This window comes from Idiotropiscis lumnitzeri, chromosome 3, assembly GCF_059441095.1.
Source record: "Idiotropiscis lumnitzeri isolate Australia: NSW breed Sydney's pygmy pipehorse chromosome 3, RoL_Ilum_1.0, whole genome shotgun sequence".
Classification (NCBI taxonomy): domain Eukaryota; kingdom Metazoa; phylum Chordata; class Actinopteri; order Syngnathiformes; family Syngnathidae; genus Idiotropiscis; species Idiotropiscis lumnitzeri.
This window is the reverse complement of record NC_142393.1, coordinates 13,674,320-13,700,976: the sequence shown is the minus strand read 5'-3', so window position 1 is coordinate 13,700,976 and position 26,657 is coordinate 13,674,320. Positions and strand designations below refer to the sequence as shown.

At 39.5% G+C, this 26,657-nt stretch overlaps 2 protein-coding genes across 6 annotated transcripts; one reads left to right on the top strand and one right to left on the bottom strand.

Annotated features, from left to right (window-relative positions):
• Window positions 1-240: 240 nt before the first annotated feature.
• Window positions 241-10,925, bottom strand: otud3 (OTU deubiquitinase 3). Of its 3 annotated transcripts, XM_088290589.1 has the most exons (7): window positions 10,583-10,925; window positions 4,892-5,024; window positions 4,003-4,222; window positions 3,053-3,201; window positions 2,385-2,497; window positions 2,167-2,289; window positions 241-921 (listed from the first exon to the last, which is right to left on the bottom strand). In XM_088290589.1, exons 3-7 carry the CDS (start codon window positions 4,206-4,208, stop codon window positions 763-765), a joined length of 750 nt encoding a protein of 249 aa, XP_088146715.1. In that variant the 5' UTR covers window positions 4,209-4,222; window positions 4,892-5,024; window positions 10,583-10,925; the 3' UTR covers window positions 241-762. The 3 variants fall into 3 exon arrangements, with proteins under 3 accessions (XP_088146715.1, XP_088146717.1, XP_088146716.1); XM_088290591.1 differs by lacking the exon at window positions 4,892-5,024; XM_088290590.1 differs by lacking the exon at window positions 10,583-10,925 and having other exon boundaries at window positions 4,892-5,043.
• On the top strand, window positions 4,972-26,657 carry tmem240a (transmembrane protein 240a). 3 transcript variants are annotated; one of them, XM_088290594.1, is made up of 5 exons: window positions 4,976-5,551; window positions 7,931-8,246; window positions 8,587-8,693; window positions 17,013-17,221; window positions 24,865-26,657. In XM_088290594.1, exons 2-5 carry the CDS (start codon window positions 8,190-8,192, stop codon window positions 25,017-25,019), a joined length of 528 nt encoding a protein of 175 aa, XP_088146720.1. In that variant the 5' UTR covers window positions 4,976-5,551; window positions 7,931-8,189; the 3' UTR covers window positions 25,020-26,657. The 3 variants fall into 3 exon arrangements, with proteins under 3 accessions (XP_088146718.1, XP_088146720.1, XP_088146719.1); XM_088290592.1 differs by lacking the exon at window positions 7,931-8,246 and having other exon boundaries at window positions 4,972-5,551; XM_088290593.1 differs by lacking the exon at window positions 4,976-5,551 and having other exon boundaries at window positions 6,026-8,246.

Sequence of the window (26,657 nt, the reverse complement as noted above, 5' to 3'; positions counted from 1 at the left end):
GTTAAGCTATTTTGTTGTTTGTTAACTTAGGATAGTGGATCTTTTTATGCCATGTTTAGACGAGTGGTGGCTCATTGAACATATTCTTGCAAAGAAATTTTTTGAATTGATTTCTCCACTTGCATCCACCTTGGACTCCAAGCCCACCACACAAAAAAATAAAGCCAGGCCCCTTACATGCAGAGGTCTCACTCTTTCTGCAAGAACGCCATTGTAGTCTATTTAGGAATTGGCAAACACTTTTTGAATTTTAACCCCTTTATTTTTCTTTAAATATTCAGCAAACATTTTGGTAATGCTCAGTTGTGTTGCTAAGAACTTAGATAATAAACAAAATACGATTGGATAAATAAATAATGTATGACAATGAAATATATAATGCATTTTGAGTACTTAAATTCTTTTGACAAGGTGCATAACAGTTTGTGGTCTGACTCTTTTATTCCTTTGGACAAATGGAACAAACAATCCCAAGAATCAGTTCTTTGTCAAATGAACCCCCCAAAAATCCTTCATGAAATAATCATGTGGTAACTGTAACCACACACACACGGTAACAAAACTAGGCATCAAAATTGACGCAAACAAAAGAACTCTCAAAAATGAGGTCTGGCCGGGTGTGTCTTTTCCCAACATCCACGTTTGAAGGCACTCTTAACATTTGTAGGAAAGTCGAAGGACTCTAGCTCAAATTTGACTGCGCAAATTCTCGTGGAAAAACATCATTCACCAGCAGTTTTTTTTCTTGTCCATGTGGCAGACTCATATACTGAGCGTGTTTAAAGCTGGTATTAAAGTGACAGCCTCTGGTAGATTCTGGTTCTGGTCCACTCGGTTGTTGAGGACTTTAAGTCGATTTCGTTCTCCTGGACGCTTCTTCTTCTCTTGTCTTTTGTCCTCTTTTTTATGCTTGTTGGACACCTGAGGATGACAGACGGCACTCGCTTCAATCGTTTAAGTCGCTAATTCATTGTTCATCTCGCAGTACAGTGACAGCAGTTGGGAATACTGTTACACATGCGCGCACGCACACAGCAAGACCTCAAGCAAAGCGCTAGAAAATCCCAACGTTAACTCAACATTCCAATACACCAATTTAAACAATAATTTAAAAACTTAACTTCTCCGAAATAAGAAAACATCTCTTACATTTACAGATATGTTCAATAACGTTTTGAGGACCCCTTTTTCATGAGTGTTTTTCTCATTTTAAACACATTTATCATGAACTTAGTTCCATGGACTTGGACCCAGACCCTTTGGATCTAGATTGTTGGCATCTAAGACAGTAAGTTTTCTTCAATATTTACCAGAACCTGTAAGCAAGGTTACATCAATTTTGTGTTTACAGAAACAATTACCTGTATGTTAGGTTCTCTGAAAAGTCTTTAGTTAAAACACGTTAGGTTTATTTATGCCGAAACTGTATAAAGTCTTGTGCATTACAAATGTCGATAAATGTTTTATTCAGAGATGCAAGTACAGTTTTGCAGTTGCATTTTTGGAGCTGATTCCAAAGATAACCTTGTTTATTCTGTAACACATCCAGTTTAAATAATAACAATACATTTTTTAATATTTATGAATGAAGAGTTTGGTTCAACAAGGGGTGCTCTTTTCTCTGAAGAACCATTGTTATGTTTTACAATGCATGGTCAAAATTCAAAATTCATAAGCCGCTGCATACAAGTCGCAGTCTCCCCAGGAGACGTGGATTCTAATCCCACTTCAGACAAGTCCCATTGAAAGTACCAACCCAGAACCAAAATGTACATATCCATTTTAAAAAAAAATAACAGCAGATATGCTAGAAAAAAAAATACCGGTAGTAAAAACTTTTAATTTTCATTTACTTATTTTTTTCAAAAATACATTTCGTAAAATAAAGCCACATCTGATTAAGATTTGCTGTTGGGCAGTATTCTGGTCTTCTCTTAAGTGCTTTGTCGCCATCTATATGCAATTATAAACGCATTTTGGGTGGGGCATGAATTATTTGCAGATTTTTTAAATTTGCAATTCTCATAGTGGAGGTTCACTGTAAACTTTGATGACCTTGATCGCGAAGAAGAGAAAATGTTCCAATTTGTGATTGCGTGTGTGTGTGTGTGTACATATAAAGTTCCTCATTCAATGTACAGTTAATTCCTGGAGTCCAATATATACCTGAATGCGTAGGTGATCACGGCTCTCTGAGTTGTCGTCGATGCGCCTCACACTATCGTAATGATCCCCGTAGCGGTATGCAATGTGAAGTTCTCTACACATCTGCTTCTCCGCGCCATTTATCTGCCAGCCCAAACAAAAGTAGTAAACCAAAATAGTTACGATATATCTAACCTTTGGTTGTACACGGTTGTAAAGAAAAAAGGTCATGGCCTCACCTCCCAAAGTGGTGTGTTCAGCTGATGGATGACCACTTTAACCTGCTGACTGCGAGCAAAAGCCACGATAGCGTCATTGCCTGCAAATGTTCCAAGCTGTGCCAAGTTGGATACTACGTGTGAAAGGAACAAAGGTACATACAATTTGTCTTTTGATATCATGCAAGGTTTCTCCAAGTTTGGATTGGGACCCAAAATTGGTTGCGGGTTAGTTTTTATTGGGTCACGATTAAAGGAAACATACTGAAAAAAGCCATTTTCCTGATCATCACTGCGACAAAGATTTATCGTGTCTCCTTTATCATGTTGATGTTATGGTGACGTGATCTATTTTAGTAAGTCTGGGTCTCAGAGGAACAAAACGTCTACTTTGGGTCTTATACTACATCTGCCTTGCAGTCAAAGTTTCGGGGTTTGAGTGTCAGCTCTTTCTGTTTTGTTTGCATTTTCTCCCTGCACTTATGTAGGTTTTCTCTCAGTAGTCCAACTTCCTCCCACATTCCAATTAACAGACGTTATCTCAATTAAGACAATTGCCCATCGGTGTGAACGTGAGTGTAAATGGTTTTTGTTTTTATGTGCTCTGCGATTCACTGGAGAACTTCAGCATCCTGAGTTGAACATGAACATCAAATGCAACAATGTTAACGATGGGGTCATTTTCTTACAGTGCTCTGTGAAGGGAATATCATCCTCTACAAAGGGTTCGAAGTCTTGTCGATGGGACATCATATATTGGACAGTCTCTTGACGTAGCTCCAGGTGAGATCGGGAGTGACCCTCTAACTGGTCTCCGAGGGCTCTGAATAAGCAGTTCCTGCAAGTAACGTTTTGACAACATAAGAAGTAGAAAAGTACACATGCAAAGTTGCAATCGACTTGTAACTCTACTCAGATGTTCAAAAAAGAGCTTAAGTGCTCGATTCAAGCAGTTGATTTTCAAACCATATAACTTTGTCTGACGAAAGTCCACAAGTTTAATGCTAACACGCAATCCACAAAAAAATCCACTGTGCACGGGGTAACAAAACTAGTATCAACGTATCAATAGATATGATGATTCAACAACCGGTTTAAGAAGCAAACGAGAAGCTTCATTTTCCCATCACTACTTATAACTCTTTAACTAATGGCTATTCGAACGCAAACGCGTAGACAGAAAATGGAGCCATACTCACAGGTGTATATTCTTTATCCTCTGTGAGAAACAACTAATATTACTGCAGCTAACTGAGCAGATATGACTGTCTTCATGTCTATCTGTATGGATTATATGCCCCTCATTGGGCAAGGTGCATATTTCATGAAGTACAATATTGTAAAGTGCTTTTTTTCCTTATTTAAAAAAAAAAAAAGTTGGTGTTTTACAGGGAACGGGAACAGATTCATGTAATTTCTATTTGGGTTGGACGATTAATCAAAACCTTGAGTAAGGCAGATGCCCTAAATTGCTCTCAGGGTGCTTAGTCGCCCCATGCACCAGGGTGTTCCACTATCGATGTATGTTTGTTCAATCGGGCGATGTGACTTTACCACATCACAAGACAAATTTTATGAATAGGAATGAGTTCATAACAATAGACATGATTGTTGGACTTCTAAATATTCAGCGACTTACCCATCACCGGGGACTTCTCTCAGCTTCAGCCCCAACGCCTGCAGCTGAGTAGAGAAACTGAGAAACTCTGCTCCTTCATCATCATCTAGAGGACGATTCTTACGGGCCTTGGCGAGCGCCCGCCGTGCTGACCGCTCGTCTCTCTTTCGTTCCAGTTCAATCTTCTTGTTGCTCCGTGAAAGCTTGGCTATGTGTTTTGTTGACATCTTCCGTGACAGCCCTGCAAAACCAGTCATAGAATTACAGCACTCAAGGTGGGGCAAGAATTTGATTGCTGAGATGTAAAAAAAAATAATGTAAAACAAATGAGATGAATCTGTATCTATCGAGGAATCAATTGTAGTTTGTACTTGATTCTTAACAATAAAATGTTTTATGTGCAAAGAACAACTTATATTGTAAAATTAAATTAAAAAATACAATATGAACTTGAAAAAAACATCTCAATCAAAAGAAAACAAAGCAACAGTAAAAGTAATTTAAAATTCTGAATAAATACATCCAACTATATTTATAAAAGTAAATATATGTGATGAGAGAATGAGCTTCCATTTATTTCTTAAGTACATATTACTATAAAAAGAAGCAATATTTCTTGAAAGGATTAAATATAAATAAAATAACCTTAATGGTAATCTTTCAACAAACTTAACAATTATTTAAGTAGCATGGACATTTCGTTCAACAACCATCAAAGTCCTAAGGGTTGATAGTAAAAGAAAACTGATAGTGTTGGTTCAAGTCAAGCGTTCAATTGCACCAACTTTCACGGCTATGCTAGCAGCTAGCACATGACGGCTCGTAATTACGTAATAATTCATTGTAACGCAAACTTTCTCCGAAAGACGAACAAATGGAGGGTTGGGCACATTTTGAAGCAGTTACTTACTTTAACTCGATTTAGTTGTAAAATGCGTTTGAGTTCGAAGAGTAATATGATTGTCCTCCTACGTCATCCCAAATGAGTGTTTGCTTCCTCATACGTCACCCGGAAGTAACGCAAATCCCAAAAACCGCTTTCGCTTCAAGGTAAAAAAAGAATATTGTAGTCAAATTCAATCAAACTCAATTTTTGCTTCTTTATCATCAATACAATCCGGTAATTACATTTTTAATTGTTACCTTTGTAGTATTCAGTGTTATATTAATGTTCATACGCCAGACACTGACTCAAAAAGGACAGTCAGGTTATTATTTTAAGGGGGGCTGAAAGAGCAGCCCACCTTGTGCTGTTCTCAGCTCTTAGCAAATCTACTCGTCAATTTCTCCCCCTGACGACTTCACACTGTTGAAGAATGTGATGTGGAGGAGGCGTGGGCTGAGAAGCAATAAACGGAATGTTTACGAAATCAAATTCAGAGTGAGGCAAGAGGATAAAAACTGCATCAGTAGAAGCATGCAGCACATAAATCTACAGCAACACACGCTGTGAGTGTTCTAAAGGAGCAGTGCTTGGAAGCAGTTGCCATAGCCTCAAGGCCTTCCCATGCATGTGCAGCATCAGCGTTACCCACCTGAGTGGAACAGAAGAGCAGTCAACCGAGTACAGGTAACCCATCGTTACATTTGTCCGTACACATGTTGTGTGAGTGAGCCTAAAAATAACAACTTGAAAGCTTGAGAGGGTTATATCCGTGTACTGCGTGTTACTATATAGCACATAAAATCAAATTTTACAAGCCTACCTCGTGCGTAGACTAAAATAACAGCAGACAGATTTGACTGCTGCTATATGACAACCAATGACAATTAATGGATTGAAACTTGCAGTTGTGGTGAAGTGGAATTAGTTTCAGGACACCCTAAAACTCTTTATGTAAAAAAGCTTAACGTTGGTCAGTGTCAGCAAACATAACCGATCGTCAATGCAATTCACACACATATTTCTACTCATGCCCACTTCAACCTATCAAAACAATTGCCACAATATTTTGGATTTTATGTTATGGACAAGTCTATGGCACCATCAACGTTCACTATAGAGAAAAGCTTTATGACGCTCAGTGTAAGAAAACTATGCCCAATCATCACCATAAGTGATTTGCACACCTCCACCTATGCCCAGCCCAATCTCTGAAAATTTCATAACGACCGCACCAATATTTGGGATTTTATTTATATTATTAGTGTCTTCCTCTCCATTTGCGCTCATCATAACTTAATGTCACTTAATGTCCACTAAATCCAAAGTATTGAGGTTATCATTTTGATATTTTCTGAGGTGGAAGTGGACACAAGTAGAGATGTCTATGTAAATTTTCTTATAGTAAGCGACGTTAAGCTTTACATTAGTGACCCCTTCTCTACATGATCTCAATTGTGAATGGCGTGTTTTTTGCAACCCGATCAAGGTGTACACTGCCTCTCAGCCAAAGTCAGCTGAGGTGGATTCCAGCTGGCATAATTCAAAGATGAGTCACAGTCTTTCTCATCACACTTCAGATTTTTATTTTGCCAGTCTTTTTTCTTCTGAAAATATAATCGAAAAGAGGGAGAGGAAGTTGCCTGTATTTTTGTAGGGGGGCCATTCCAAGAATAAAGTATAATTTCACATCCATGACAGTGGGTGGCAGTGGCACTGAATTTTTGTTTCAATCAAATTTGTGCACTTCAAATCTTTTCTACTATAGACTAAAAATAACATCTAAAGTTTCAGTATTCTTTGTTTAATGTTAATCTGTATTTATTTTTTTTGTCTTGTTTTTTAGAATGTTAATAAGGATACAATGTTATGCAGAGGTGTACTTATCACAATGTAGCTGCCGTCAAAGGAAACTAATTTTCTTCCTTCTTTTATTTCATAGTTTTAATGTGGTTCAAAAGCACACTGAATAAAGACATTATTTAATGTTAAAACTTAAAGTAAGTTATAATTTTCAGTTCATTTATTTTGGTTTAAAACCATAGTGAAGAGTGGCAACTTATTTTTTTTTCACACGTATACACTGCTGTTGAAGGGAAACAGGCAACAGAAGCACATAATGGCCACAAGAGGTTGAGAAGGCTCGAGTTTGGCCTGGAAGACAAGTCGTCTCTTTGTTAAGATTTGTCCAAACTTTTATTCCTTTTGAGACAATGTGGCTAATGAGGTAAATTTGTGCTATTTTATTTCTTTATGTAACGCATCCTTATTTGGGGTGTTAATTGAGTTTTTATTGCTCTTTTGACTGCATTGTTGGGGTGTTGTTTTAGCATGAAAAGACACGTAGACAACATTAAATGTCTCTTAAAACCAAATACCGAAATTGAGCCTTTATTGAACTCAAAAGGAGTAACTAACAATTTTATAGACAAGAGATACTAAATATAGGAGAGTCGTGAACTCGCAAAATGTTATCTTCTTACTTGCGTTACAGAAAATGATTGAGAAACACAACGCTAAACGTTGAAATCGTGCCTGGCGTTAGATTGTGCAAGTGTACCTAATAAAATGTCCTGTGTGTGAAGCGAAGCATTAAAGCACCCCTCCTCAACCCCTCCCTTCCCGCCACACCGCCCACCATGCAGTGGCGCGCGCGCACCGTCGTGGGAGTGGGTGCTGGTCTTGGGCTGCTACTGCTGCTGGGTCCAGGATGGGTTAGTCCCGTCATGTGCGTGTGGCTCCGGGCGTCAATACAGCTTGATTCGGACCAGGACTCGGAGCGCAGCGTGAGTGTAACCAGCTCGCAGACTTTGGCCACCTCCATGTCTACCGAAAGAGGAGTCGTCGGTGCACATCTTTGACATATTCATCCTGGGGAAAGTCACCGTTTTGGCCCCATGGAGGACAGACTTTGCCGGTACTGAGGCGGAATATCCTGGGCCGAGGAAGAACGGATAGCGAGGAATCCCTTTTTGCGAGGCTATCTTTTCATGTCTGTCCATTTGTTTTTCAAGATGGATTGAGAAAAGATCGGATCTTTTTGCTTGATTTTGATTGATTAATTAGGAGACCGCCGTTGAGCCGCATCCGAGACACCGGGGAGGGGGTGTCGTTGGACGGCGAGGGGCCCACGGCTGCTTCCCGTGGAACGGAGGAGGACACCGGAGGAGGAGGGAAGGAAGGGAGGGGTACCCCGGGTTGCCGAAACCAGGTACACCGGGAGCCAGGGGCTGTGCGGCGGCCCCATGAAGAGGGAGAGCCCTGCAGTGCCCAGTCGGAGTAGAGAGAGCGAGAGGACCAGTGGTGGGCCAGTTTGGAAGTTTGGATGCATATGATCACAACCACCATGATTTTTATGATTCTGGGTGCTTCAGTTGTAATGGTAAGACACACTCACCCTGCACATGCCCCGCATGCACGGCGGAGGAGTTCCGTTCGAGTTGAATCAAACGCAACATTACAGCCGCTCAATTTAAGTTTGCTTGCCTTTATAATCACCTTCCTTCATAAATAAATAATCCATTTTCATCCATGCCCCCCTCCTCCACCTTCTTCTCCCCATCCTCTTCCTGCTCATCTTAGAATCTGGAGAGTCTTTCTCTCTCTTTTTAACCTCTCCTCGTGCGGGTTATTTTTGTCTTGTATTTTTTTTTTGTGAGAGAATTTAGATCCCCCTTTTTTTTGCTCGTCATGTCCCACCTGATTGGCATGTATGTTTTCAGGCGATCGCCTGTTTAATGGACATGAACGCACTACTAGATCGTTTTCACAACTACATCCTGCCACATCTACGAGGGGAGGACCGCGTCTGTCACTGCAACTGTGGGAGGTAATAAACGCCGTCGTGTGTGTGCGTGTGCGCGCGCGCGATGCTCGTTTTCATGCTTTACCCGTCGATTTGTTATGAGGAGGCCCGCGGGCGGGGGGGTTGTGGGTTTGCGATGGAGCTCCGCAAAGCTGTCTGCTGCCTCCGTTTATTCCAACACAGAAGGCATGCACTGGTGGTCGAGGCGTGTTTTGCATGCGTCGACTGCATACGCCTTTGCTGCATGCAGTCTTGCCAAGGTGTGTGTCGGAGGCGCCATAAATAGGTGTTGGAGTGTGAGCTTCAAGTGCACATGCACTCTATACGGGCCTCAAAAATTAAAGCTGGCTGCGATAAAAGGGTGGCGGATGAGGTTGAAGATGTGCTAAGAGAGTGTAATGTGGAGTGTTGGGGGTGGTTAGCAGCAGCAGCAGCAATCAACTCATCCATGTATTCATTAATGTGCACTAGAATGCATTTCTATTAAGTGGAAGGGTGTCAGATACTGCAGGGCAGACATTGTCCTCTTTTCTGGATTGTTGCATCCATTCACACTGAATTTGTCATTAAAACATCAGGCTGTATATACAGTACAGTACTTGCCACATTATTGAGTACAATAATTGCTTAGATTGCACATAAGTGCTGGATGAAAAAAATCAGCTTTAGCAAACATGTTTTCAATAGGGATTGGGGGTTCAACAGCATTGTGTCATAGAGTCGTTTGTAATGTTTTGACCTCAGTTAAGCCAATTGTATTTATTTAGCACTTTTTTGTGTAGTTATAGAATAGTCATACATGCATAAAATAAAAAAGTTCAACATGGCCAAAAAGCCAAACGACAACTCTCATCCTTGATTCACACCTTGCTTTGCTCCTCTTAAAAAAATAAAATAAATAAATAATAATAGCCGGCACAGCCTGTCCAACAACACTCCGCACTTCGTTAGTTACGTTTGAAAAGAAGACCCTCACTTAAGCTTTATTTATTTTTGTCAACGGAATTTTGGATTTTACAGATAAAGGGTGAGTTAAAAAAAAATCAAAGTAAAAAAAAAAAAAAACCTCATGTTTTTTTCCCATTATGACTTGGTTAGTTTGTGCACAGTAAATTTACATTTTATTCTAATGAGACTATTTGGTCCTACTAAACCGAGTAAAATATTCAGTGTAAATTTTTAAGTAGAATTTTACACTGCATATTTTACTCTCAAATTTTACTGTTCACTGGGACCAAATATACATAGTCTTTTCAAAGTAAAATATACTAATGTGCATTATTAGCAGTAGTTTCTGTTTTAAAAAAAGAGTTGTTTTCTTTTTATGACTTCATATCATTCATTGAGATGATGAAGCTTGTGTTGGCGTGTCAATGAGGTTCTTTGTTGAAATACATTTGTCTTGTAAAAAAAGGGCATATGCTTGATAAGCGGCAGCTTCGCCCTTTGCCTGCGCCTTTTCAGTCGACTTGTAAAACTTAATTTATTGTTGTTTTTTTAACTGAAGGGGATCAAATCAATCAAGCAATGGAGTAAATAATAAATATCTGTGAAAAAAAAAAGTCAGCCTTCCTTGGCCGCATCAGTAATTTCATATATAAGAAACCACCGCACCCGAGGAACTATAACCAATCAGTCAGAATCACGCATGACTTTTGAAGTGTCACTCTTTTGTCACGCACAAAAATCAAAGTTCAAACTGATACAATTTTGTGTTCTTTAGTCATTATGATTTTGCAAAGCTGGTGCAAGGATGACAGAACAGTAGTGACGTGGTTGAACCTATTAACCTAAGGTATTAATGTAACAATGGGCTTATTATTGAGGTTACATCTTGTGTAGAACAATACTGCATGATAACAAGAGGTGTTACTAATATTTTGACACTCTAGCCAAACAAAAATATTACTTACGACCTCACTCAGAAAATTCGAGGTAGGAGTCCAAGTAACTCTGTCCTAAGTCTATGGTCCTCATCCTTGTTGGGGTTGCGGAACAGCTGATGTTGTAATATTCTTAGCGGTCATACAAGTGCAAAATGTCACGTTGAGGTGGAGGTAGAGGAGGACCCAAATGCAGGGAAGCGAGGCAGGGGAAACTTAATAGAAATGTAATCAAAAAAGAAAATCATAGTACAAAACAACTGGACTGAACTAAACTAGACAAGACCGGCAGGCAGGACGCGGACCTGGACACTGACAGAAAACACCGAACAGGACAACTGACACAGACAACGATTAGTGACAATGGACCAACAAGAAATGAATGCAACCAGGGAACTAAATACAAACAAAGTAACGAGACAACCAGGAGCACCTGGACAAGACACAGAGGGTTGGAAGGACCTGATTGGTTGACACAAGGGCTTGGGTAAACGAACACAGGTGGACATAATAGACTTGACGAGACAGAAGACAGAGGAACATCAGGCCAACACATGAAACTAAATACGAAACCAAAACAGAACATGACAGTAAAATAAGTTAAACCCTTTTGGTTAATAACATTTCAAAGCAGTAGAACACTCGGCAGTAGTTTTTACGAATGCTGTGAAAACAATGCGGCATGCAACGTAACTGTGCACCGAGGCACGTTAGACCACAATCATAAACATATTGTTGGATGAATGCTATCAATTAAAACTGAGTGTTATTTCTGCAAAGGCAGAATGTTTGTTTTGTTTTCATTGCATCTCATTCAGGTGTGCAATTTGACCTATTTTTGTGGTCAGTGAGTGTATTGCTATCGTAGTTCATTGGCTTTTTTTCTCAAGCTTGTAAATATTGAAACATAGAGACAGATTTCAGGTTCTAGTTGTATTTCTGTATCATTCTTTCCGCTTCAAAATACGACACATACTGATACACGTAATTGCATGTGCAATTCCAGTAACTCACATCACTGAAGAATGCACACGAACGCCCGCCCCATCAATATTCGGTCAATTTGTCTGGCGCATGACTCTTGCAGACGTGTGCAGGTCCACCTGAGGAGTGTGGACGTGTCACGGTGCCCATACTGTTCACCTTGTCAGGATGGAGGACATTGTCAGTGTCATTTTATTTGGCAACCTCATTTGCTCTGTCATCAAATGAAGCCTGGCATACATCACCTGCCTGTTTGTTTGTTTTAAATCACTTTCTTTGCATTTTTTAAGGCAGCTTAATTTAGCTTGATTTCAACCCAAAAATATCATAGTAAAATGTATTAAATTTAATAAAAAATGAAATAAATAAAACAAAGAGTAAAGGTTTTACTTCCAAATATTAGAACAAGAATTAATTTATTTTGTGAACCAAATTTAATTATGTAAACAACTCTACAACTCACATCGTGTAATAGATTTTTTACAATTAATATTCCTTATTTATGCAGTGGATATATATATTGCCTTTCTCTTTGAGCAACAAGATCCCTCTGGTGCTGTGACAGCTTTCTGCGGTTTATGCTGTAAGGGACTACAAAAATGTTAGGAAAAGGCTACTAGAACATATGAACTTTACTTGGGGATAACCAGAGGCACTTTCAATGGTGGCAATTGTGTGCTGCTGACTCCTATTTAACAAGAGTTTGCATACGACATGGTTCATTGTAAACACAGCCACATCTCAGAGACGTGCAGTCAAGGCAGTCAGAGCATCACTGTGCCACGAGCCCCTGCATGTGAAGAGTAAGAAAATAAAACAAAAGAAATAATGATTACATTAAATTTGTTCCCATTTTCGTTTTGTAGTCCTATGCTTTACATTGGTTTTATTTTTCAATCCAATAATGTCAATGATCTGTTCATTAAAATGAATGAAATTGCTTAATTAAGTATTTCCTGTTCAAATACATGAGCGAGATGGGAACAGAGGTATCGCATTTGCAGTGATTCCACTAATTGCCGACACAGACAGTTGGAGACACGACTGTTTGTCTCTTTATGGCCAATATACATGTTTCATCACACATGCATTGCACATGCTGATGTTTAACAACCTGCCTAATATATATATATATATAATGAATGTGTGTGTCAAATTATATAAGTGATAGAAGTGCACGGAAGTCGACTGGTTAGCACGTCCGCCTCACATTGTGGAGGTGCAGGGTTTGACTCCGACTTGGAGTCTGTGTGGAGTTTGCATGTTCTCCCCGTGCCTGTGTGAGTTTTCTCTGGGTACTTTGGTTTCTTCCCACATTCTAAAAACATCCACTGTAGGTTGGTCGAACACTCAAAATTGTCCCTAGGTGTGATTGTCAGCGCGAATGCTTGTTTGTCTTTGTGTGCTCTGCGATTAGCTCGCAACCAGTTCAGGGTGTACCCCGCCTATGCCCGAAGACAGCTGGGATAGGCTCCAGCAGGCCCACGACCCTCGTGTGGAGAAGCAGCTTGGGTAATGGGTGGATGGTTGAATGAAGTGCACAGTGGAGCCAAGCAAGTACAGGGCCGCTGCCGACAGGTGGCGGTGCTGTGCTCCTTTGGCACTGTGTGTAGAAGTTGCGCGGCGCTCTTCCCATAGTTACATATTTACTTTACTAGCGGAGTTTTTCTCAACCCTTATTGAGACAATGCACTTATTTCACATTGGAAAAAGTCCCACGGTACAGGACTACAACCACTGATTGGGGATCACTGCACGAGAGGAAGTCGCGGCCGGTTGAGGACGTGAAGACCTAGACGCCATCTTTAGCCCGGAGTCGCTAGCGATCTTCCATTCAGTTGTATTGAGGTAAATAAATCGCAACTCGTTGAATTCTTTAACAATTTTCCATAGACTCATTTGGAAGAATCATCAGTCAAGTAGTTATGATGTCATGTGTAATTTTGTCATCGGAGCTATCATAATACATTAAACGTATTTACGGAAGAGGATTAGGGCCAGTGATGAAATAGAAATTGTTAAATAGTTGACTATGAAAATGTGTTCAATTTGATAGGGAACCAAATGAACCTTATTCAGCCTTTTTGGTTGGAATTATGTGCTTTGCTACTACTTTCACATTTATCTTCATATTACAATAATGTATGCCAAGATGCATTGTGTATATTGTGCGCATGCATGCACATGCGCACTAGGCTTGGGTAGGTCACCTCGATGGGTCGGAAGGAATTTCAGAACAAAATTAAATTGAATGACAATGAAGTCTATTGTTTTCCAAACTGTATGGAGATATTAATTTTCCTTGTTGGCACTTCCCACTAAAAGAATGAAGGATCGGAGCTACAGGTTTCCATTTTAAATTTGTATTTAAGCAATTAAAATGGGAACCAGCAGCAGGCCTTGTTGTAGCTGAAGACATGATCAAACTTGAGAGTTACACATGAAACAATCATTGAGAACAAACTATCAAAGGCTTAAAGGAATTTGACCAAACTGCACAAGACTCTAGAGACTGCTTAAGAAGGAAACCTGAAGTAACAGAAAAGGAAGACACATCTGTGGGAACACGAGGGAGTACAGGGAGGTGGAGGGACCACAGAAAGAAGAAGAGTTTTAAATTAAGATTAGATAGTGTCTTCCTCACAGTTGCAAAAGTTTTGTGTTCAAATCTAAGTCGGGGACCTCGTCTGGGAAGTTTGCATGCGTTCTTCGTGCTACATACAGTAAGTTTGGGTACCTTGTCATGAAAACTTGATTTTTTTTTTAGTTGTTCTAATCCCCGTATAATATTTATTTTTGTGTCACTGGGTTAAAACGTGGCTGAGAGATGCTTGGCTTGTTAGGTTCATTGAGGACACTGGTCCATAGGTGTGAATGTGAGAGGGTTTTTTTTTTTGTAGTTTATCCTGGACAATGATGCAGAATAAATGTTATGCCTACAAATGATGTAACCCTTAAAATTTGGTCTACCTTGTCTTTGGGGGCTGTGGTATGGCAGCTTATAGGTTTTAGTAAACGTATTTCAGCTGCTGTCTTCCTTGCTAAAAAGAAGCGACACGGCAGGACATAAACATTAACTGTAATTTTACCTCTCTCTCTTTCTCCCGCGCCCGTGAAATGCGCCATATAAAATAAACAAAAAAAATAACTAATATTTAAGCAGGACAAAAATAAATAAATATATTCTCATAACAAAATATTGCAGCATGTTAAAAAATTATAATATATGTAATTAATGTACAAACATGAAAATACCAATTGGCAACAAAATGTTACAATAATAATGATGTCTGATTCATCTGTGCAGTTTGGTACTCATGAAGTACTTTCATTTATATGTTGTGATTAGACTTTTCTCATGGCTCTGTTCCGGTGCTCTCTACTTCTCGGTTGCAAAGTCCCCGGAGTCAGACGGTCCAGCTGAGGCCATGTATCGTCAAGTCTCACTCTCTGTCAGCACAGCATGTTCAATCTCCGATTCTGCGGGCACTCCTGAAAATATAATTACTTGGAAAATATTTATCATGAAAAGTATACTGTTTGATGATGGTAACTTAAATAACATGTAATCATGTAATTAAATAATTAAAATAAATCAATGCTAATGTTGAATAAAATAAAATGAAGGCCCAGGTGCCTTCTGCAATTTAATTCTTAATAATGTTCATGACAAATGACATGTGACAAATTTGAAAATTAAGTGCACAGAAGCCCTAATTATTTTTTCACAAATCTGTTAAAACGTCAGTACAGAAATACTGACAGTTTAATGAAAACATTTCGGTGCGCTTCAACATTGTAAATTGGTATGTTTTCATTAACTTTCATACAGTAGCCTACATTAATTTTACAGTTATTTGCTACATGTACTGTATACTTTCTCTTTTGGAGGATGGTGGATATAAGTGGACGGCGGTTTCGTGTGTGTTATCAGATTTTAGTTGTTACAACCTCGTCTGATGCAGCTCCCACCAGGTGCATTTACATATCTCCCTCTTCACAGTCAGCGTCGTGTAACGCTGAAAAGTATTAAATACTCGGTTACTGTGTATCAATTCGAGAAACCCCTCATTGCAACCTTCATATTTTATTGGTTAATACAACATGTTTCAATAATTTTAAGGCAGTTAACGCTGTACTTTATGCTCATACTCTTATTTTGAAACCTATTCAAACCACTTCCGGTGCAATATCACTAACTTTATAATTGCAATCGGAATCATCCAGGTCTTTCCCATCATGCTTTGCTGAAATTAAAAGGAACATAACTCTTGTGCTCATGTTATCTTTTTTCGATCTGCCATTTTGTACAAGCAGGATGTGATATATATAAAACAATTTGTGATCCATTGGCACAATATGGTGATGGTGAGTTTTAATTGTTGACTACACATTGTTTTTCAAATGGATTCGTGGGTTGCTTCTTGATTTCAAAAAGGATTTGCAGGCCAAAGAGAACCAATGTGTGTTGGCTGTAAGAAACTAATGGGCGTTTGGGAGGAATGGACCGAACAGCCTATATAGCAGCTGGAATCAAACAGAAAGTACATCTTACTCACTCTAGGTCAGGCTGGGATTGTCTCCAGTTCACCAGTGACCCGAATGAAAATAAGCACTGTCAAAAATGGATGGCTAAGACAGTGGTAACTGCAGTTATTCTAACTTCATGGGCAATGGGGCCTCTTTGTCTCATTAGTAGTGAAGTGGTTCATCTGATTTAGTGGTGGCATGAAAGTGAGTGTGAATGTTTGTCTGTCTATATGTGGTCTGTGATTGACCAATCTGCGGTGTAGTCTGCCTTTCGCCCTAAATAAGATGGATAAGATCCAGATAGTCCAGCAAATGGATGGATGGATATGACATTAACATTATCATCACATTTTAGGGGCAACAGTTTTCAGTTGTTTTTGGATTTTGAATTTAGCAGAAAAGGCCACCTGTTTTTTATCCTTCTAATGGGGCCCCCATTTTGTCCTATACTGCCAATTGCTGTCAACTGAAAATGACGTCAACAATGCCAAAAAGCTCAGATCGTGAATGTCACATGTCAAAGTCAATTCAAGTCAAATTTATTGGCTAATCACCGAAAATCTCAAAGGGCTTCACATACCCACAAAAGTGAGAAACCTTGAGAAGGGACCACAGATGGGGGAATCCCCCTTCCAGGATGATCAGGCTGCAATGGATGCTCAGTGGGCAACATTTAACACATTGAATGATGCTACACAATGTCAAAGTCAAAATGATGTGAAAGTCAATCAAATGGAGCTCTGCAAAAAGATGACTTCAGTGGAGCGGGTCCTCGCCCAGTTGACCAAATGACCAAACCCAGGAAACAGGTGACAGTTGCAGCAGTGGCTGTACAGGACAAAATGGGTGCCAACCTGAGTTTTGACTGGACTTTCCTTTTTAGCCTTTTGAACAGTGCTGTATGTAGCAAACAGTAGATCTAACAGGCATCCGTCTTTCCCTACAGACATCATGTCCACTATGTCATTCCGTACGATGGGGACCATTCCCTGGTGGACTCCTCAGAGAACTACTTTGTAAGTGACAGTGTGACCAAGCAGGAGATGGACTTGATGCTGGGCCTGCTGCTGGGCTTCTGCATCAGCTGGCTCTTGCTGTGGCTGGACGGCGTCCTGCACTGCGCCGTCAGGGCCTGGAGGTCGAGCCGCTACTACGGTAAGATGCTCTTTGGTTCTGGTTCCGCTCGACTCCCACTGCAGACAGTGAGACATTTGGTACTTTGACAAAGTGAATATGGAGGTTGACCGCTGACGCTGGTTTGAATTTCAAACAAATGGCTTCCATTAGGAAATAATGAAAATAAAAATAATTTTCTCCAGCTTTCATTAATTTTACAAGCATTTTGACAAGTTTAAAGATGATTTAAACTACTGTAAGTAAAACATGTAAACAATAATACTCTCAGTCGTAAAGGACAATTAATCTTCAAGGACCTCTAAAGGGGAATTGTAGACAGACGAGAATTGTGGAGATACAGGACGCATTAAAAAGTTTTTCACGATTCATTTTTCCAGATTTTTCTGAGGGCGGCCAAAACTGGCCCCGCTGATGCACTTTAGCGTTTGGCACGAGTCAAACCTCCATCACTATATAAAACCGTATGCGACGACCCGGTGGGATATTCCAGCCACTGGGGGGATTTAAACCAATATATTTTTGCGGCTCAAACATGTATATCGTAAAGCTGAGAATTTTACACAAAAAGAGAAGTGAAAATACACAACAATAATATATTGTGTTTTTGACATAATAGGTCTGTGCGCTTAGACAGAGCCGGTCTGAATACCTATCTGATTTAAAAATGTCAGCAGTTAACACTTTAATATGGAGCTCATCAAAAACCATAAACTGTAACCACAATTTTGGTGACTTGGTGACGCTCCTGGGGTTGGTAAAATTGGCAAATATGTCATAGCGCTTTCTAAACTGAAAGGGTTAATCCTAGGAAAAATGTCATGTCTTGAGCTTATACAGTACGGTCCGAAACATTTTTTATGTCAAGGTAACGTTTGCTCGGATCCTCTCAAGACTTCATGTTTCCTTTTCTTGAAGGGTCAAGTCGATACCAAAACACAGCTAGGGTGCACGCATGCAGAGAGAATGGATGCTTTATCTTGCTGATAATTATCTGCTGTCAAGACAATTGATCATTCATCTGAACAACCTTGTCTTAGCTAATATTGCTCAAGTGGCACTTTGTGAGCTGCATCTCACTCTGGAACCAAATTCTCTTTGGTGCACTTTTTCACGCTTCTTTCAGTGCTGTATTAACCACTACGTTGTCAGTGAACTGTACATCTAAGCATAAAATACAAACAATGCATGTCTGACAAGTGGGTACAAATAGGAGCACAGTAGGATTCAGTTTCCCATCCAGCCATCAATTTACTGTAGTGCTTAGCCACGAGCCTGTCCAAGCTGAATTTGGGTAAAAGGCAGACTAGTACACTCTGGACTGGCTGCCAGTCAAACACAGGGCACAAATAGAGACAGACAATCATCCCCACTCACATTCAGGCCATTACTGAGTGGGAAATGAAGCCACAGTGCACACTGAAGTCAGGCGAGTGAAGCCCTTTACTATCAGTGACAGTTCAGTACCCCACAGGACTAATTATCTGACTCCAATGTAACTCCTTGTACTTTTAGTTCCAAAAAGTACAGAGATGTTCCGAATCAGTCACTGATGGTGTAGCGGTACATCCATCTGACTTTGGTGCGGGCAGTGTGAGTTCACCTCCTTTTTCAGTGTTGGTGTGAAAGTGAGAGTGAATGCCTGTCTGTTTCTATCACTGTACCCCTAAAAAGTACAATGATTTACAATGAGGACTTCAGTGGAACCTTGGTTTGTGATCCTCCTTGTAATGCTTAACAACACAAATCCGAATAGCAGATATTTTGCGTATTATGCAAAAATTGGTTATCAGTTGTGATGTCATTATTTGGTGACCAATCAGCATTCTTGAAAAAATTTTAGGGTTTAACTGGTGTTATTTTTCCCCGCATTTAAGTAGGTATCAATTAATTATAAAATTTTGGCAATTGGGAGGCCCCTGCGAATAGTTGGTGTCAACTGTACCGTAAATAAGTTATTAACCTAATTTTGACTGATATGTTTATCTTCTTATTGGTTGAGTGATCTGTAATCTTTTTTTTTTGATGCTCTGATTGATGATCAGCTCCAGAATTATGATCCTGTCAAGCCTAACAAAAAGGCAACAGAAAAATGCACAACTGTGCTCCATGCAGTCTGAAACAGTTCATTTATTGAATACCATAACAACTTAAAATAAAATAAATAAAATACAACGTGCTTCTCAGAGATGCTGATCATGTGTACAGATCACTTGAAATATATTTTTTCTTATCAAAGTCGCCTGTCACAAGTTTTGCTCTGCCGAACTAGTCACAGGACTGAATTCTGACGTCATTAAGGTCGGTGCTCTGGTCCTTTGTGGAAAAAATTGAAATCTGATTGGTTTAGGAACTGTCCCATTGTGAATATATTTAAAGTTACATTGACCAGTACTTGTGATTCTGAAGGCCCTGGGCAGTTGACAATGCAGCACATAGAGGCTAAAATCTAAAAACATATCTAACACCTTCACTCTAATAAGAATTGAAGATAATTGGTTGTTTTACAATAAAGTGAATTCCTGCATGGTCTTAGTTCGGCATTTGCAAATTTGCCATTTTTTGGGGAAAAACCTATGTATTCTCCGTTATTTTTTCATTCATTAATTCACTCACTCAATCACTCACAAACTCACCCATTCATCCATTCATCCTCTGACCAAATATTAAAATTGAATTTGGGTATCATTTTGTGGCGTCTTAATGTCAGAAGAAACTAAGTTGAAGTGAGGGGAGCACTTTCCTTTTGTCAGGCCCTAGCCTTGCCTAGTTAGGAAAAAAAAGTGCTTTTCATGTCTTTCTGGGTGAGAGTCAGTTCCTCCTGGATTTGCTCAGGGTTCAGTCCTCACTGAAAATTAATATCATTTCAGATGATAAATGTAGGTTGTAAATATAAGTCATTGCTTCTGGTATTGTTTGGGCCAGCAGAGAAGGCCTTGCTGGCCTTGACCTCTCACTGAAAAAAGCAAAGGTGAAAAGTAAAGTTCGTTTGTGTCAGACCAAAATACTGCACTCTTGTCATTGCTGGACCAGAGTGAGGCTTGACTGCTGATTTTGTGTAACCCGCGTTTGTGTATTTCTATGGCCTAAAAGTGACCCCAGTCCCATAATCTGCATTATCATCATCATCTATCTTCTCATGCCATATGCTTGAATCCAATTAAGCATGATAGTTGTGCCCTTATTTCCTTTTTTCCCCTTATTACTGTTCAATGTGTTCTCTGATTACACAATAGCCAGTGAACTGGATAATGAAACATCCACAATGTTCTTATGTTTGAACCACCATCTGCTTTTGTATCTAAATATGGAATGTATTCAGTCGTTTGGCACAAATTGGCAGGAATTTCTAAATAAAAAAGAAAAGATAACAGAACATTCTGTGCCAGCTGGGGCTTCACTCCCTCCGATTTTAAAGTTAGTAGAAAAGTTGATGGTACTGATTACCCTCTAACCTTTGGGGATTTCAATTTTTTTCCCATGGGAAATAATGAAAATACAACTATTCTATTCCAGGGTGAACTTTTCCCATCATAAAATGTATAGTTCACAATAAGCAGCAATTTAGCAAATAATGAACAATTCATCAAAAAGAAGCTTCAAGATTTTTAACGCCATTTTTCAGTAGGAGTTAACTGTCACACTCAACAAAACAAAAATAATTACACTGAATGGATTTGTAAAACAACATAGTTTTGCCTCATGGAAAGGCCGTGTAAGCTGAAGCTAACAAACAATGTAAAGCAACCTTGACATGCTTTCAGTTAGCTTTGATAGTCGTGGTTTTCGAAGCAACGCGCTTGAACACAACACATTTAGACAGTTCAAGAATACTCTCAGGCATATATTCTTTATCCTCTACGAAAACATTACCAATATTACTTACTGAGTCACTTAAAGTAAAGAAAATAAGTCTATTCTTCTTTGTTCTGTTGTATTATTGTTATTTTATGTTAAATGTTGTCTAAAGCGCTTTATGATTAAATAATGATGTATTGTATATTGTTATTGTTTTGTTTGTCTGCATGACTGTACATACAGTAGGCTATTAAATAACCACCCCATGTCAGGCACACAAATCCAGTAAATTATGTTACTATTCTAATTTTTTAAGTATAATAGTACATCGAGAGCTATTTTTCCTTTTTAGAAAGACAAACACAAAAATGTAAATATTTTGGGGGGTTGGGAGTAAGCTAGGATAGATTAATTGCATTTTCATTCATTTAATTGGAGAAAGATTTAAACTTGTATCTCAATCAGAGTAAGTATTGTTTGTTTTTTGTTTTTATTTTGTTTTGACTTTTCTTTCTTAAATTCAATTAATTTGCTTGGCTCTGTGGTGGACTGGTAAGCACGTCAGCCTCACAGTACAGAGATGGTGGGTTCAATCCTGGGCTGCGGTCTTCCTGTGTTGAGTTTGCATGTTCTCCTTGTGCCTGCATGGGTTTCCTCAGGGTACTCCAGTTTCCTCCCACATCCCAAGACATGCATGGTGGGTTGATTGAACACTCTAAATTGCCCTGAGGTGTGATTGTGAGTTTGAGTGGTTGTTTGTCTTTGTGTGCACTGCGACTGGCTGGCAACCAGTCCAGCTTTGACAGCTGGGACAGGCATGCCCTCGATCGCGATAAGCAGCTCAAATCAGGGATGGATGGATTATATTTTCAAAGCAGGTTCATTTTTTTTACTTTTTATTTTTTTCAAAAGTGTTCTTTTAGTTAAGTTGTGTTTATTAATAACTATTTTTTTTTATATATGTCAAGTGCAAGATGAAAAAAAATAAAAAAGGTCACACAGTATTGTGTAATTCAGTTAAACTAAAATCCCTAAAACAATGTTTTACAATCTTCTGTATGGACATACAGCAGTACCGTAATACATAGTTTTCAAAATGAATATCTTGTATGATAATTATTGACAAAGATGAAAACAACTGACATTTTCATTAAAATTATAATTAATTTAGTTTTATAAACATAAGTTGTTTTTTTTAATTTTCTAAATGTTTTTTTTTTAATTTCACTTAATTTTTGTGAACTAAAATAACCTTCATGGCACCACAGTATGTGAAGTAGCAATTCTAATCATTCTTCAATTTAACCACATTTAAGGACAAAAAAGTTAATAATCAATAAACTACCCATTCCACGCAGGATACATATTATATTGAAACTAAATAATTATTATAATCCAAAATGTTAGGGCACTATACAGATACAACAGTTGGTGCGTTTAACGGAGGGAAATGGAAAAGCACCCAGAAAGTGGTAGCATCTTTTGTATGAAGAGTGTTTTTTTTCTGCAGGTTGGGAATGCCCCTCGTGTATATAAATGTGTGTGTGTGACACTGATGCTGGGTCACACGCATTTAGCCTCCCAGCCTTGAAGAGTGGAGGTGAGGCCGACAACAAGAGGAAGGATTTCGGTGTGTGTGTATGCGAGCGTGCCCGTGTAGTTGGTGGAGGTAGAGGGATGCTCAGGATGAAGGTGCTGTCACAACCCCACCCCCACTTACACACCGCTCTCTCCTCCACCTGTTCTAAAAATAGAATAAGAGCGACTGAACAGCTGGAATGGCAAGTGAGGAAGACACAGCGTGCTCACACACACACACACGCATTCGGATGCGGATTGCCTCTGTGCCCCATTTCTGATACGACACTTCATGTTTTGTAAATATCTCATAACAGCAAGAAAAGGGAAAAAAAATACAATAATCCTAAAGCACTTCCCCGCAACTTGAAATGATTCAAATCAAATGGAATTCCATTTTCCAAGCCATGCATGATCATCTTGATGCTTTTATTCAAATGAGAGACCTGCCTTTGTTTGCCCCCTTTTCCTTTGGATACCCTTCAGATCAGTCCTTGTGGACAGCATGGCCCATTCACAGCTATAAATAACTCACCCCCCCCCCCCCCGCCCCCCTCCATCACGCACACACACCCCATCCTCTCTCAACTTCACCGTCGTGGCCGCCACTCCTCCTCGTCCTCCTCCCACTCATCCTTTAGCTGGGCCATTTGCGGTCTAGGCTCTTCCCTCCTCTTGTCTCCGAGTGCCTCGCCTCACCTCCTTCACTTTGCCAGGCGAAAAATGTCTGCCCCACTCCTTACCTCACACCCCCAATATTCATCAGCGTTCACCTCCGATACGCGTCTACATTTCTTTTATGGCCTCAAATGATCTTATCTATGTTGCCTGCATTGTAATTTATGTCCATGGTTTTCCCCTGGTACTCTGGCTACTTCGTAGGTGAGATTATGTCCCTGTTTTTAGTTGTCATTTTTGTCAATTTAATGTTCTCTGTCTTAGTAGACTGGCTTTACTAATGGCACTGAGCGTCATCCAGTGGAATAAATAAATAAATGTAAATGCCTCACATCAAATGAAAAGTTTTCCACTTGTGATAGTGCCACTAGTTGTCCGTAATTACGGGGTGTAACGAAAACCGTTTTGAATTGGAAAAAATGGGAACGTACCGAATGAACCGTGCTCGAATCATTTATTGGAAAGAGGCTCAATGTTATTTTGTTTTAAAGATAAATTATGTTACACAGTCGTTCGTATTTTAGTGTCTGTATTTTATCTTTTTTTCCCTCACTTAAATGATCCAATTTGACATTCTAGTCTCAAAGTTTGCCCTCCTAAATCCGAGTACAGTGAGCATTGCATTGCAATGAAAAAGAGACTTAATAATTAAATTTTTTCGTTCGTAAAAATAGAAAAAGCATAAAAAAAATAAAGTAGCTCTCAACACAGCGTTGGAGGGTTCTCTTGTATTGCACTGTGCTTCCTTTTTGGTCAGCAATTGTGCATTCAAGGCTCATATCCTTCATAAGAAGACAAAAAAGTTCTCTTGACTGCCAGGCTGAAATAGAATTTCAACCTTCATATCTATGATAGAATATCATAAGAAATAAATCCAGGACTGTGCACCCTGCCAGTGTGAGAAAGCTCCCTTGTACTTCCTAGAATTAAATGTTATTAGAGTGATGATGAAGCTGGAAGCTAAACGACCTCAGCGACTGCAGTCCAAAGTCTGTGCAAGTGCAATAAGTCATTCTTATGCTGCGCAAATGATTGAAACTTTAATGCCAGTTATTCTGGGACATTTTGTGCAAGTAACCCCTCCCAGCGCACGAAAAACTACTAAGGAAGAGTGACTTCATTTTTAAACGATCTCTGTTGAAACATTGATCGTGCCATTTGCGCATTTCACCAATTTGTCACCTGTGTATTGAGTTAATCAGCAATCTCGCTGCGTACCCAGAAACATCATTTTTCTTGTGAACGCTCGATTGGTCTGGACGTTGCAAAGCCGTTCACCTGCGATTAAAATTTTAAATAGCAGCATAACTATTGACCGATGGTTGGTCCCTCATGAAACCTACAGTATGTGCAGAACACTGACTACTTGTGATGTTTGAAAACAATTTGATTTCCAACCCCAAATTCTGTGAAATGCAAGATGGTGATACCGATACTTAAAACTCCTATTGTGTTTGGGAACTCTAACAATAGTTTCAAAAGAATACAAGACATCCGATTAACTATTCTTGTTCCTCTCCGTCATCATCATCTTCTCTAATAAAAAAAAAAAAAGTATGACAAATTTGTTGACCAGTGTAATCAGAGCATCAAATCGTCTCTCTTTCCAGATACGCCATCCTGGTCGTGGCTGCCGCAGTTCTGCAACCTTAGAGAGCTGCGTCGCAGGGCCCAGCTCCGACAGTTGGACGACTCCAGTGGCAACATGGTGCACATCAAGCAGAAGCTCTACCACAATGGCCACCCAAGCCCTCGTCATCTGTGACTCAACAACAGAATCACAAGCAACCAACCTGAGCCTGTCGGTCTGGAATCCTCCTATCACCCGCCCCCAAATTTCATGGCAGGTGGCCTCACAGGAATCCCCACGCACCCTGCATAATGTTGCCCTCTGAAGAGCCCCAAGAGAACTTTCCTCGGTCAGAAGCAGGCCCCCCATAAGCACCAGGGAAAGGAAAGTCCAAAATGAAGCAAGTTGGGTCCAGCATTTTGGGAGCAGGAACAAAAAAAAGAAAAAAACATTTTTAAGGGTGTTTTTTTCTGTATAGAGACATTTTCTGTGTTCATTGTTTAACTTGGCATGCTCTTTTAGAACAGGGTACGATGTGGGCAGTGTTTGCATTTTTATTTTGGGTGGGAGAGTTGTTGCTTTGGGGAGGGAGGGGTGGATTCTTGTCATGTTAGATTGCTGCTTGTGTACATATGTAAAAATATGGGCGGGGTGCGGGATAAAAAAAAAAAAAAAAAAAAGGGAGGATTCAATGACTTGTTTATCACTAATGATTGGCTTGGTGGGTCCAGATTTCAGCAACGGAACAGGAAGAGAAGTCTGTTTTAAAACTGGATGTTAAACCCTGTGAAATTCTGCCAAAAAAAAGAGACACAGATGAATTAGCTTTATAGTGAATTAACTGAATGTAATATTTTTTTCCTGTAAATATGTGAGGGGGAGGGAACGAAAAGGGTTGTGGTTTGGGTTCTCTTTGCTACATATTTACATTTGTGAGAATACACAGGAGGAGAACACAAGTGCTTTCTTTGACATATTCTTAGATCCCCCAATTTATAGTCCACCCTCGAGGTATCAAAATTAATTGAGTAATTGACTAATAATCGATTATCGGATTAATCAGCAGTTATTTCAATGGTTGAGTTACCATTTAGAGCCATTGTTGAATTTAAAATTGTCTGAATCCTCTGATTTCAGCCTCTCATCAGTCATTATTCTCGGATTTCTGTAGTCCTTCATGAAAACAAGTACCTTTTCTGCACAAACATTTTCTTTTACTGTGGAAAACAATGACCGAACCAGTAACTTAATCAGTTTCCTAAAGATTTGCGAGAACAACATCAATCCTTTTCGCGTGATATTGCTTCATTGTTTTTTTTAGTTGTTGTTTATTTTTAATTGACCAAATAACACCAGATAAACCATTGCTTACAATTCGTACATTGGTTAATAAACAGTAATACGGAAAAAAGTGGTTTCGTCATACACGTTAATGCAAAAAAACACATTGTATCCAATTAATTGATTGAATAATCGATATAAATAAGTATTCGATAGTCTACAGCCTACTCCAGAGTAAAAAGGTAATGGTTTGGGTCATAATGACTTCTGCGACACTGTAGACTTCATTAGTACAACACACAACACCATTACAGTAAGTAGTATACTGTGCGGCATCTATAAAGCTGGCGTTTATAATGGAGATTAAGGAAAAAATGCAAACACACACATTTACTCACGTTATCCCCTCTCACTTGTCACCATCAGCCATTAAGTGCAGGGAACCCTCACCAGATCCCCGCTCGCCCCCCCCCCCCCCTTCCTGTTCAGACATTGCTGTTGTGAGGATGAAATGTCTGTTTTATTAAAAGTGCCATTGAAGCACAGCAGTGA

Coding starts and splice junctions, on each gene's coding strand:
- tmem240a (XM_088290592.1), top strand. CDS start 5,489: ATGCATGTGCAGCATCAGCGTTACCCACCTGAGTGGAACAGAAGAGCA. Junction 5,552..8,586: donor GAGCAGTCAACCGAGTACAG/GTAACCCATCGT, acceptor GTATGTTTTCAG/GCGATCGCCTGTTTAATGGA. Junction 17,222..24,864: donor GAGGTCGAGCCGCTACTACG/GTAAGATGCTCT, acceptor CTCTCTTTCCAG/ATACGCCATCCTGGTCGTGG.
- otud3 (XM_088290589.1), bottom strand. CDS start 4,208: ATGTCAACAAAACACATAGCCAAGCTTTCACGGAGCAACAAGAAGATT. Junction 2,498..3,052: donor TATTCCCTTCACAGAGCACT/GTAAGAAAATGA, acceptor TTTCACACGTAG/TATCCAACTTGGCACAGCTT. Junction 2,290..2,384: donor TGAACACACCACTTTGGGAG/GTGAGGCCATGA, acceptor TTGGGCTGGCAG/ATAAATGGCGCGGAGAAGCA.